The sequence below is a fragment of the Thermothelomyces heterothallicus genome (assembly GCF_042370625.1).
Source record: "Thermothelomyces heterothallicus CBS 202.75 unplaced genomic scaffold P884_scaffold_19, whole genome shotgun sequence".
Taxonomy (NCBI): Eukaryota; Fungi; Ascomycota; class Sordariomycetes; order Sordariales; family Chaetomiaceae; genus Thermothelomyces; species Thermothelomyces heterothallicus.
Window position 1 is genome coordinate 142,747 of NW_027192580.1, and position 11,714 is coordinate 154,460.

An 11,714-nucleotide genomic window follows, 5' to 3' on the forward strand; every position below is an offset into this window, starting at 1 on the left:
GAGCCCAACGGTCACACAAATAAATCGACAGGGCCGACCCTTACACAGGAGAGCAGAAGACGCCCGGGCGGGTGGCTCAAGGGGCGGAGGGCGGCAACCATCCCATCCATCCGTCGGGTTGGGAACCAACCCAGGTGCCCAGCTCGGGGATCTCGGGACTCGAAAAAATAACTAACCCCACCTGTTCCTGCATTAGCGCCGTGTGCGGTCGAAATTGGGGAGCGAGGCGGGCCAACCGTTGGTTTCGGCTTTTGTGGACGTTAGACCCGCCCGCGTAAGCTGCATCCTTATTAACTAACAAATTTTCGTATCTCTTTTCTGATGAGTGAACAAACCCTGAGAGCTGTACCAGTACGCCAGAGCACACGGGAGGGAAAACTATAACATAAGCAACGCAGATAGGATTCACCCCACCAGCTAACAAGAACTCGAAAAAAAGTTACACTACTGTAGGTTGATCCCCGGCGATGGGATTGCAATGTTACGGAGCCTAAGTCAGGTACTGTACATACACACATAGCTATGTACATGTGTGTAAAGCCTCGGCTATCTTAGCTCATCGAACCCGGGGGGGCTGTGTTAACCCCACTGAGCTTTGGTAGGGCTTTCCCAGGGTGTCAATGTTCGGGCAATTCCGATAGTTATATGGATACAATTCAAGACAAACCTCTTCTTTCAATGTACCAAGGTACCGAAGGTGCGCCTCGACTCCCGCAATACACCACCAGAGCACCTACTCGGTGGTATAATGCTTCTCGGCGTTGCCCGAAATGATTCTAGATGAGCAGTGGTTCGTAGTGACTGCTTAAACTGCGTTAGCTACGGTCGAATGCTCGTAGTCCGGCTTGTCACCAGTTCATCCATCCCATATATCTGAACGACATGCACACTCCAGGAAACCTCAAAGAGTCTGTTCACTAGTAGAAGGGTCCCTAGCTATCCCGTTACTCACAAATAAGCGACTGTCATCCGCCGAACGCCGTGTCCCTCCTCAATTTATGCTCTTTACCCTGAATACCATCATGAGTGCGCATCTGAAACATAATTGCTGCCAGACAACGTAGTTTTGCGGCGGAAAGGTCACCCCAGGTCCAAGACGACGACACAATCTTTCAGAAACAGGAACCACCGCGCATAGCACCGGCGACCAACCAACACGCCATCTGCCTCAGGGAACTTGCGGAGTCCGTCTAAGAAGAAAGGAGAAATACATCCATGGTAGAACTTTGGAGAGTATGGAGACGAGGATTGGTTTTGAGGGTGATGTGGTCAACAGCCTGATAATCCTGCGGTATCTATTCCTCCGCGGCGGAAGATTCTGGTGCGGCGGTTGCAGACGTGTGCTTAGCATCGCCCTCTTCCGATACCGACATGGAATGGTTCAGGTGTGACGAATGGGACGGCTCGTGAGACAGTGATGTATTGTTGCCCTGTAGCTCGGCAAGTTGGCGTTCTTCAGGATGAAGGTCAGCAACCTCCGTGTCTTGTAGGGCGGTGGGGCCCACTGATGATAACTGCAATGTAATAATAAACGTACCCATCTCTCGAATGCGATGGCGCAGCATCTGGTTTTCGCGAACGAGCATCTGGCTTTCCGCTTGGTAGAAGGCGCTCTCGTCACGGCCAGCCAGAGCCCACGGCTCGCCGCTGTCGGCACTGATGGACGCGGAACGCAACCTGGGAGAGGCGTTCCGGCTTGGCGTTCTGGATCGGTGGCGCAGATCGGCCCGGGCCATGTCAAACGAGCTGCGCGGGAAGATTGGAGAACGCGGGAGGGAACCGGAGGTTGGGTGGCTAGGCTGCGGAGACGCGGCCATATTCGGCACTGATACCGGCACAGACCTTTCAGACGACTGATCATCACCCGAGACCGCGGACGGGTTCTGCTGCTGTTGGCGTTGAATCTCTGCGGCAATTGTCAGCAGACCAGTCCTTGTCAGACGCCAAGAATCCACCAGTAACCACCGGACGCTGGGAAGGGACAAACATGCCGCGACGTGACATACGCTCCTGCAGCTGCCTAATTTGAGCAAGCAGCCGGTTGACCTGAAACTCTTGTTCGTTCTCTAGCTCTTGGTGGAGCTCCCCGAGGCTGGGGGCTCGGTTGTGGTTCGGTGTCCTAGTTGCGATCAAGCGAGGAGAGCCAGCCACCGGGATCGGGCTGCTGCTTCGGTAGCTCCTGTTTTGAGAGTCTGACACCATCTCGCCTGGTGCTGGAGTCGAAGGGTCGGCCATTTGGAGATTCATCAGGACTTGGGAACGACGGCGACCGGTACTTGGTGATCGGTGACGGGGAGACAGGGGACTTCTAGGCGAGGCTAGGCGAGGCGTTAGCGTGAGATCCTCGAACTGTTCATGACGACGTACCTCTGCCAGGAGATTCGCGCTGTAAACCGGCATTCAGGGTCGCGGCAGCTTGGAGAGAGATGGACGGGTGCCTCGATGGAGATGCCGATGTAGGGCCGTCCCCATTCGGAAGCTGAGGAAGCTCAGGGTCGGGCGACATGGGTGCGGTGTGAAATCGACAGCTGTCTGTGAATTGCTGCCAAGTTCGATATCGTGGCCACGGTGACAGATCGGGTGCTACCTGGGTAGGCAAGGTATATAGGTACCCCGCTACTTAAGGCAGGTCTCGGTCGGGAAGTATGGTGGAGAATGGGTACCTAGGGTAGGCACGATGTGGCGGGTCGACTAAGGACGCGAAAATGCAAAAGTGGTAGCTGGTGGCCTGGAGGAAGAAACGACCGGGCGGGCCAGAACCCAACAGTCCAGACAGCAGCCCACTACTGGAACGATATGGTGAGATGCTACCACAAGGACAGGGTCAGCCGCTCACAGATGAGGGAATGCAGCGAAATCCAGCAAAGAAGTTTGTGGCGAGGCAAAGTGGTTTGTCAGGTTTCTAAATTTCTTGAGCACCGATCAAAAGCGGCGAACAGTGTTCTTTTTGCACCGCTGCACGTTGCTCAGGTGGTTGTGTGGCACATGCAACCCGTCCACGGGCGGTCTCTACAACACATCAAGCCTCTCCGCAGGAAGGTGGGGTGCTCCGAGGTCTCAACAGCCACGGAGAACTCTGCCGCGTGACGCAACAATTGGATCCATGCGGCAGACCCGCGAACAAAATGCGGGGCAGGCACGCCACTTCTGACTGATGAGGCACAGCTCCAAAGTGCAGAGTCACCGTTGCACAACTGACGTCGCTTCACCCTAAACTGGAAGATTGTGCTCTATTCCGGCAAACGGTCCCCAGTTGCCAGGTACATGCAAATATCTCGAGCTCACAGATTGCTTCTTATCGGGTACCTTACCAATCTCTCTGAACCGTGCAACTCCACTTACTCCCTTCCAACTACTATACTATAATCCGTATATACACATTAGCCCTGTCATTAACTCCAGTGGACGCCAAGCCATATATGTCAGGGCTGTCATGCGGTGCAGGGAATCCGCGGCGTCAATGGAGGTTAAAGCCACGCGACGCGTTGTCAGATCAGTTGCTCTCTACATTGCCGACTAGGAAGAGAAGGCTGAGTTCGTCTGCTTCGTGCCTTGTTCCCCAAATTCCAGGCGACATGTACGGAGAGCTCCAGAATATTCCAGCATTTTTTTACTTGCCTGGGTCGCTCGGACCACAGTGGTCCCCAGATCAGTTGAGATTTTGAAGCTGAGGTAACTACCTCAACCGCTCCTGAGTGGCCCTGCTGTAACAATGCCGCGGTTGGCCGACGCCGAACGAAGCTGGGGTCCTGGGTCCAGGGCCCCACCAGCCACGATCAAACCGAACCACTGCGCAGCACGCAGGAAGTCCAAGCAGCAAGGAGGGGCAGAAGCAGGCAGCTGCTCCCGGAGATCCACGAGGTCCTGCGTAGGCTTCAAGACGCTCGGCTTCGTACCGGGATAGTCCGTCGGTATCTTACTTAGTGAAGCCGACCCGAAATGCGCCCTGGTCGGAGCTTACCACTCGCTCTCCGTTCCGGCGCCTTCCGGGTTCGGCACCGGACCTCGGCCCTACACCATGCCGCCGCATCCCACCGCTGCTTTTCTCAAACAAGGTTTCGTGCCGCCGACTTCACCCACGCCGTCATAGGCGGCGGTGTAGTCGGCCTAGCCATCGCCCGCAGCCTCGCCCAGCGCTCCAACTCCGGCGGCTCCGGATCATCATCACCATCATCATTGTCGACGTCGTCGAGCACCCTCCTCCTCGAGCGCCACCCCGCTGTTGGCACCGAGACCTCCTCGCGCAACAGCGAGGTCATCCATGCGGGCATCTACTACGGCGCCTCCTCGCTCAAGACGGCCCTCTGCATCCAGGGTAAGGCGCTCCTGTACCACTACTGCGCCGCCCACGCCATCCCGCACCGGCGCACCGGCAAGTGGATCGTCGCGCAGACGGACGCGCAGCGCGCCGCCCTGCAGGCCGTCCACGACTTTTGCACGCGCGAGATCCACGTGCCCGTGCGCTGGGTCGGCGCCGAGGAGGCCGCGAGGCGCGAGCCCGCCGTCCGGGCCGACAAGGGCATCCTCGAGAGCCCCACCACCGGCATCGTCGACAGCCACTCGTTGATGATGTCGCTGCTGGGCCAGTTCGAGGACGCCGGCGGGACAGTTGCGCTGGGAAGCAGGGTGGAGGCGATCACCCCCTTGGGCGGGGACGGGAGCAGCGGCTGGGAGCTGGCGGTGCGGGACGTGGCGTCCGGGGAGCTCTCGACCGTGACGGCCGAGACCATTATCAATTCTGCCGGCCTGGGCGCGGTGGACATCCACAACATGATCGTGCCGCCTGAGAGAAGGAGGGAGATGTTCTATGCCAAGGGGAACTATTTCTCCTACGGCGCGTCGAGTCCCAAGGTCAGCACGCTCGTGTATCCGGCGCCGGAGCCGGGTCATGGAGGGCTGGGGACACATCTGACGCTGGACATGGGTGGGCGCATCAAGTTCGGGCCGGACGTCGAATGGGTTAATTCCCCTGACGACCTGGCCGTCAATGAGTCGCGGCTGGCCCAAACTGTGAAGGAGGTCAAGAAGTACCTCCCGGGTCTGGATGAAACGCAGTTACAGCCCGACTATGCCGGGATAAGGCCCAAGCTGTCGAAGCAAGGCGCCGTGGCGCATGGCAGGGGGTTTGTGGACTTTATCATTCAGAAGGAGGAGGGTTATCAAGGATGGGTTAACCTGCTGAATATCGAGAGTCCTGGACTCACAAGCAGCCTGGCGATAGCAGAAATGGTCAGGAAGCTTTTATATGGATAGCTAACAATTTAAACACAACTGCGCTCTGCAAATTGAGGACCAGTCTGTCAGGAGCGCAGACCAGAAGAGCGTGAATATAAGCGCCGTGATCTTTCTGCCGAAACGTGCACATCCCAGGGCCTAGTTTGCGTGTAAAACCTATTAGGCCCGGTTGACCGATCAAGCCGACCTGCGATTTTTTTGTTCTGGGAACCAACGTTATACTCGTGAACTCTGAGAGACCGGCCAGAGCTATTGACAATCTCGGCTATCAGCACATCACAACCAACCGCCATGTCACTAGAACGCCTGTAACGCCTTTCCCATGCAATGTTCCCCCCCCCCCCCCGGGTCCCATGTCCGATGTCCTTAGTTGAAAGTGATACTCGGAGATAGCCTTCGCCCAAATAAATTGACTCGAAACTCGTAGATACCGTTCTCGGCACCAATGAACCTGAGAATGAAGATTAGATACTTTTCATACTTTCCTTCCGTCCCATGTCCCGAGGTTTAGGCTGAAACGTACAGAGTATCCCCGTTATCACTCCAGGCCAGTCCGGCCGTGTCGTACGGTCCAGGGCGCGAGTGCGAAGTCACGTAAGTTCCGAGGACTCGTCGGGTGGGACTGTCTTCCCACTCGCGCATGAGGTACGCAGCTCTACACCGCGGCATCAAGTCAGCATAAACTCCTGTGTCAATGCTCCTCGGAGGCGTGGCTTCGGGAGGTTGAGTCCCGCTGGGTAAGGGGTCGTCGTACAGGGCCTCCACGTTATCCCAGCCGCCCGAGAAAGTGGGATTCGTGGTGTTTGCCAAGAGCCGCGAGACCAGCGCGCCGCGTCCGCTGGTTCCCGATCCCGCGGTCCCCAGGGCGATGCTAAGTCCAGAGAAGGGGCTGGCTGCATACCGGCGTCTCTCGCCATTGCTGTCCTCCCGCGTCCGCAACCGCTCATGCGTGTCCCGAATCCGCTCTCTTTGGTCACGGATGTTGTCCAATATCTCGTTCACCGCGCGCGAAACACTCGCCGTCCGTTCTCTGCGGGGTGCCTCGGCCGCCCGAGCCGCTCTCTCGGCCCAAGGCGGTCTTGAGCCAGTGCCCGATCCGGTACCGCCACCTCCACTGTTGCTGTTGCTGTTGCTGCCACCGCTTTCCGAGCCTGTCCTGTTAGGGCCTGCACTGTATTGGTCCTGACGTCGGCGAAAATCTTGGATTGCTTCCAAGACAGCCGTTTCTTCTCCCGTCAGTGGCACGTTAATCCGTGCCAAGGGCGTCTGTCCTTCAGACTGACGAGTTGGTCGGCTTCCTGCAGAGGCTTCCGCCGACCTTGCATAGCGCGAGAGTAGAGACTCACCCCCCTCTTCCCGCGGTTCAAAAAGGCGGAAGTCGATGGAACCTCGGTCGAGGCCGAAGTCAGCAATACCTCGGTCAGTGACCGCCAGGTCGTCAAAGTCACCGTCTTTATCAAGGTACAGAATCTGCCGCGAGTCAAAGCCCGCGCGAATATCGGCGATACCTACACGGCCTCGATCCTCGGTCCAGGCTAGAAGATCGATTGGGCCAGGAGAGAACGCCATGTCTCGCACGGCGCCGAATTCGGCATTCGGCCGAGAGGCGTGGAACGACGTAATCAACGGATTTACCCCCGGGGTGACCAGAGCGGCAACGTCAAACACCGAAATCGTGCCGTATTGGGTTCCCACGGCAAGGTACGTACCCGTGCTGGAGAAGCAGGCTGCGAAGCTCCCCCTGCTACTAGTCAGCGACCCGTGTGCCCTCATCGGAATGGGGTGATGGACCTGTTATCTGAGCGGTCATCTTTACTCTGGCTCTTCAGCTGGATCCTGCCGCATGCACTCCATTCGTACACTGGACGGTCTGCAGCTCTGGCGGATGCGCCACTTTCCGATTTCTTCTCCTTCCGCTCGTGGATATACAGGTAGGGATCATCGCTGATGGCAATAAGAAGTCGCCCGTCGGGGGAGATGACCCCACGGTTCATGTAGTCAGGATAAGTGATCTTATCCAGCGGTTCCTGATCCCGAAGGCTAACCACAACGACAGAGCTGTCGTTGTGGGCCAAGACGGCAACATCCTGATCGTATGCCCCTTCAAACGGCTCGACGAGAGTGGGTGGGAACCATAGCGTAATGCAGTTTACCCGGTCCTTTCCGAAACCAATGCTCTGTGCCATGAGGTCCTTTTGGGCACGAGCCTCTGGCGAGAGCGCCGGTGTAGGGTTCAAGAAGTCGACAGAGAAGCGGCCGTCGGCTTCATGGTCAGGCCTGCTGTCGGCTCCGCGGGGCACAGCTCGCTCGCCCACCCGGAATGCGCTGAAAAGGCCCAGCTCGCCTCCGCAACATACCCAACCGTTGCGCGCCACAAGACACCTTGGGTTGAAAGACAGCCGTTTGACGGTGTCGACCTCTCCGGTTCTGGTATTCAGCCTCTGTATAGAACAACTCCTGTTATCGTTCCCGGGAACTGGGAAGTAGACATGGTTCTGACCGTCGGTGCCGATGAGGGATCGTAATTGCCAATGCCTGCGGCGGGCGCGTTAGACGAAGGGACATCGCTCGTTGAGGGCGCGGATCATGAACGTACTGCCACCGAACACCGGTGCCAAAGCGTCTTCGAGGTTTCGCAAGGATGAGATCCTCTGTCGGAGTGTACCTATGCGCATGACCAAAGTCAGCGGCCATAATTTCGGAGAAGCCTTTTCGGACTCGCGGCTGGTTCGAAGACCATACACATCGGTTGAGACGGCCATTGTGCCGAATGTCTTGGCGTTGAGAGCTAACGCGATGCGACCATCAACGATCCGCGCTTGGTGACGCTGCGATTGCGGTGTTGAGAGATGCCGAAATGACACTCAAAAAAAAAGAGCTTTCGAGTTTGCTGTATCTTCGAAGGCGACCACCTGTCTGGGTGTTGCTGGGTGAAGTGAAGTTGCTTGAACAATGGAGGTGGGTTGGACCATGGTCGTCATCGTGGAAAAAGGTGGAGAAGGTGCAGAGCGTCGTTCGCCGGCTGGCAATTCGAACCGCTAAAGAACGGAACCCCGTCGCCACTACACTAACACCACAGCATACCTAAGGTATGTACATACCAGAATCTAAAGGCTGGCTCCTACGTGCATGTAAAATCTGCCAACGGCCCGACCCTACTGCGCCTGCCCTCGGGAGGTATTTCAAATGCACCAGGAGACTGATGCAGAGTACATAAGCTTCCGGCTCTCGCCATGCCGCTCGAACCAACAGCGTCAAAAGTCCGACGGTTTTTTTTCTGCGCCACACGGCTTCCAGTGGTTCTTTCACACTAACGACCTCGATATCTACAGTGTAGAAAGGGAAAGATAGGGAAGCCGCCGATTTCCGTCTGCCACGAGTTCTCGCGTTTTTATCTCCAGAGGCTCTATTCTAAATCATGTACGCCCCCTGAAATCCTTGAGTTCTGTATCTTTGTGTGTTGAAAGACATAGTCTTCATTGTTCACTTGGTCCCTTCTCTCAATGCTGCATGTACCTATGCAACATACGCAGAACGTGTTATGTGCAGAACAGTGTGAACGAAGTTCGCGATACTTCAGATCCCTTGTCCACGTCACGTGCGCCTCTGCCTTGGGTTGCCCACAACAGCTTTTGCGCAGCTTCCCGCTGGTCCGTGCATTTCAGCTCCACAACCCGAGCTAGCCCGTGGCTCCGCGAATTTTTTCGAGGACCTTCGATTGAAATTTCTGCCCGTACTTTGTTTTAAAAGACCTTACCGTTCCTCCCAATCGTTTTCATCCTCCATCTCCATCAATTCTACTATCCCATCTCCTCGTGGTCTGCTTTTCGTGTGTTCCCCCCGCCCATCCTGCTTAGAGAAGGGTGTTTTTGTTTTTTTAATATCAGATTCGTTCACAATGATGGCAACACGGCTTTCTCGCGCCGTAGGTTCTCCCTTACGCGAACGTGCTTCATACCGCCATCACTAACGACCGTGAACAGCTCCCCAGGGCCGCAGTAGCTTCCCGCTCGGTGGGCATGTTCCGCAGGACCCCGGCGTTCGCTCGGTTCGAGTCCACGGATGAGAAGGTTAAGGGTGCCGTTATCGGTATCGATCTTGGTAAGTCGCGCTTTTTTACTACGTCAGAGTCGTTAACGCGCTGACGAAGTTTGCAAGGCACAACCAACTCGGCCGTCGCCGTCATGGAAGGCAAGGCCCCGAGGATCATTGAGAACGCCGAGGGTGCTCGCACAACACCTTCAGTCGTCGCCTTCGCCGAGGATGGCGAGCGCCTCGTCGGTGTCGCTGCCAAGCGCCAGGCCGTTGTGAACCCCGAGAACACCCTCTTTGCCACTAAGCGGTTAATTGGCCGCAAGTTCACCGATGCCGAGGTGCAACGTGACATCAAGGAAGTTCCATACAAGATCATTCAGCACACCAACGGCGATGCCTGGGTTGAGGCTCGCGGCCAGAAGTACTCGCCTTCTCAGATTGGTGGTTTCATCCTCCAGAAGATGAAGGAGACCGCCGAGTCCTACCTCAGCAAGCCGGTCAAGAACGCCGTTGTCACTGTTCCTGCCTACTTCAACGACAGCCAAAGGCAGGCCACCAAGGATGCGGGTCAGATTGCCGGCCTGAACGTCCTCCGTGTCGTCAACGAGCCCACCGCTGCCGCGCTCGCCTATGGTCTGGAGAAGGAAGCTGACCGCGTCGTCGCCGTCTACGATCTCGGTGGTGGTACCTTCGATATCTCGATCCTCGAGATTCAGAACGGCGTCTTTGAGGTCAAGTCGACCAACGGTGACACCCACCTTGGTGGCGAGGACTTTGACATTCAGCTTGTCCGTCACTTCGTGCAGCAGTTCAAGAAGGAGTCCGGCATTGATCTCTCCAACGACCGCATGGCCATTCAGCGTATTCGTGAGGCTGCCGAGAAGGCCAAGATTGAGCTGTCGTCGTCGCTCCAGACCGACATCAACCTTCCCTTCATCACCGCCGATGCTTCGGGCCCCAAGCACATCAACCAGAAGCTCACTCGCGCTCAGCTCGAGTCCATGGTTGAGCCTCTCATCAGCCGCACTGTCGAGCCCGTTCGCAAGGCCCTGAAGGATGCCAACCTTCAGGCTAAGGACATCCAGGAAGTCATCCTCGTTGGTGGCATGACCCGTATGCCTAAGGTTTCCGAGTCGGTCAAGAGCATCTTCGGCCGTGAGCCTGCCAAGGCCGTCAACCCCGATGAGGCTGTCGCCATTGGTGCTGCCGTTCAGGGTGCTGTCCTCTCCGGTGAGGTCAAGGACCTGCTGCTCCTCGATGTTACTCCCCTCTCTCTCGGTATTGAGACCCTCGGCGGTGTCTTCACCCGTCTGATCAACCGCAACACTACCATTCCTACCAAGAAGTCGCAGGTCTTCTCAACTGCGGCCGACTTCCAGACGGCCGTCGAGATCAAGGTCTATCAGGGTGAGCGTGAGCTTGTCCGGGACAACAAGCTCCTCGGCAACTTCCAGCTCGTCGGTATCCCTCCTGCGCACCGTGGCGTTCCCCAGATCGAGGTCACCTTCGACATTGATGCCGATTCGATCGTTCACGTCCACGCCAAGGACAAGTCCACCGGCAAGGACCAGTCCATCACCATTGCTTCGGGCTCTGGCCTGTCCGAGGCCGAGATCCAGAGGATGGTTGAGGAGTCGGAGAAGTACGCTGAGCAGGACAAGGAGCGCAAGGCTGTTATTGAGGCTGCCAACCGTGCCGACAGCGTCGTCAACGACACCGAGAAGGCTCTGAACGAGTTTGCCGACAAGCTCGACAAGACCGAGGCTGACCAGATCCGCGAGAAGATGACTGCTCTTCGCGAGTTCGTTGCCAAGGCTCAGTCTGGCGAGGTCACGGCCACTTCTGCTGAGATCAAGGAGAAGATGGACGAGCTCCAGGTCGCCAGCTTGAACCTCTTTGACAAGCTGCACAAGGCCCGCGCCGAGTCTGGCGAGCAGAGCCAGAGCACCGAGGGCGAGAAGAAGGAGGAGCCCAAGGCTTAAAACTTCTCGCTCTCATTGCGGGGTCTTCCCAATAACCTTGTATTTTCTCACATGTGTCTGACTTGGTTGGAGCGGTCTCCAGTGTATATTCTGTGTACTCATATATTGTGTTAAAGGGTTTTTGCGGTCCTCCAGTTGTTTAATATGCAGACGGCGGACGGCGTTCAATGAGCATCAAAACTGGTGCGTTTCATGGGCAGGGGTCATTTCATGAATTTTCGATGATGGGCAGGAATGGGATGGGGGCTGGATAAAGAGGTGCATACGTGCGTCTGTAAATGCCTACACGATCACAAGAATATAATCCAAATCCCCCCTCAGAAGGAGTGGTGTCAATGTTTCCTGCCCACAACTCACATCTATGTGGCCGGCCCGGCGGCAAGGATGTACCATCATCACACCACCCCAAACCCAAACCTGTTACTTGTTGCATGAACTGCCAACTCTACAGGTGTATCATGA

The 11,714-nt window shown here is 56.6% G+C and overlaps 4 protein-coding genes across 4 annotated transcripts; 2 read left to right on the plus strand and 2 right to left on the minus strand.

The window, feature by feature from the left end:
• Positions 1-1,295: 1,295 nt before the first annotated feature.
• Positions 1,296-2,506, minus strand: P884DRAFT_279079 (uncharacterized protein; the record flags this gene model as incomplete). Its single annotated transcript, XM_069443258.1, has 3 exons — positions 1,296-1,906; positions 1,992-2,318; positions 2,368-2,506. The coding sequence occupies 3 exons, from the start codon at positions 2,504-2,506 to the stop codon at positions 1,296-1,298; spliced, it is 1,077 nt and encodes a 358-aa protein (XP_069295769.1).
• A 1,433-nt stretch (positions 2,507-3,939) lies between these two features.
• On the plus strand, positions 3,940-5,253 carry P884DRAFT_279080 (FAD dependent oxidoreductase; the record flags this gene model as incomplete). Its single annotated transcript, XM_069443259.1, has 1 exon — positions 3,940-5,253. One exon carries the CDS (start codon positions 3,940-3,942, stop codon positions 5,251-5,253), a length of 1,314 nt encoding a protein of 437 aa, XP_069295770.1.
• A 323-nt stretch (positions 5,254-5,576) lies between these two features.
• On the minus strand, positions 5,577-8,330 carry P884DRAFT_286355 (uncharacterized protein). Its single transcript, XM_069443826.1, has 6 exons — positions 7,978-8,330; positions 7,832-7,900; positions 7,027-7,770; positions 5,990-6,976; positions 5,759-5,890; positions 5,577-5,686 (listed from the first exon to the last, which is right to left on the minus strand). Exons 1-6 carry the CDS (start codon positions 7,995-7,997, stop codon positions 5,602-5,604), a joined length of 2,037 nt encoding a protein of 678 aa, XP_069295771.1. The 5' UTR covers positions 7,998-8,330; the 3' UTR covers positions 5,577-5,601.
• Positions 8,331-9,392: 1,062 nt separating this feature from the next.
• P884DRAFT_261938 (heat shock protein 70 family) lies at positions 9,393-11,692 on the plus strand. The gene has a single exon (XM_069441618.1). The coding sequence runs from the start codon at positions 9,420-9,422 to the stop codon at positions 11,250-11,252; it is 1,833 nt and encodes a 610-aa protein (XP_069295772.1). The 5' UTR covers positions 9,393-9,419; the 3' UTR covers positions 11,253-11,692.
• The last annotated feature ends 22 nt before the right edge of the window (positions 11,693-11,714 follow it).

Coding starts and splice junctions, on each gene's coding strand:
- P884DRAFT_286355 (XM_069443826.1), bottom strand. CDS start 7,997: ATGGCCGTCTCAACCGATGT. Junction 7,901..7,977: donor ATGGCCGTCTCAACCGATGT/GTATGGTCTTCG, acceptor TCATGCGCATAG/GTACACTCCGACAGAGGATC. Junction 6,977..7,026: donor GATGACCGCTCAGATAACAG/GTCCATCACCCC, acceptor GACTAGTAGCAG/GGGGAGCTTCGCAGCCTGCT.
- P884DRAFT_261938 (XM_069441618.1), top strand. CDS start 9,420: ATGGAAGGCAAGGCCCCGAGGATCATTGAGAACGCCGAGGGTGCTCGC.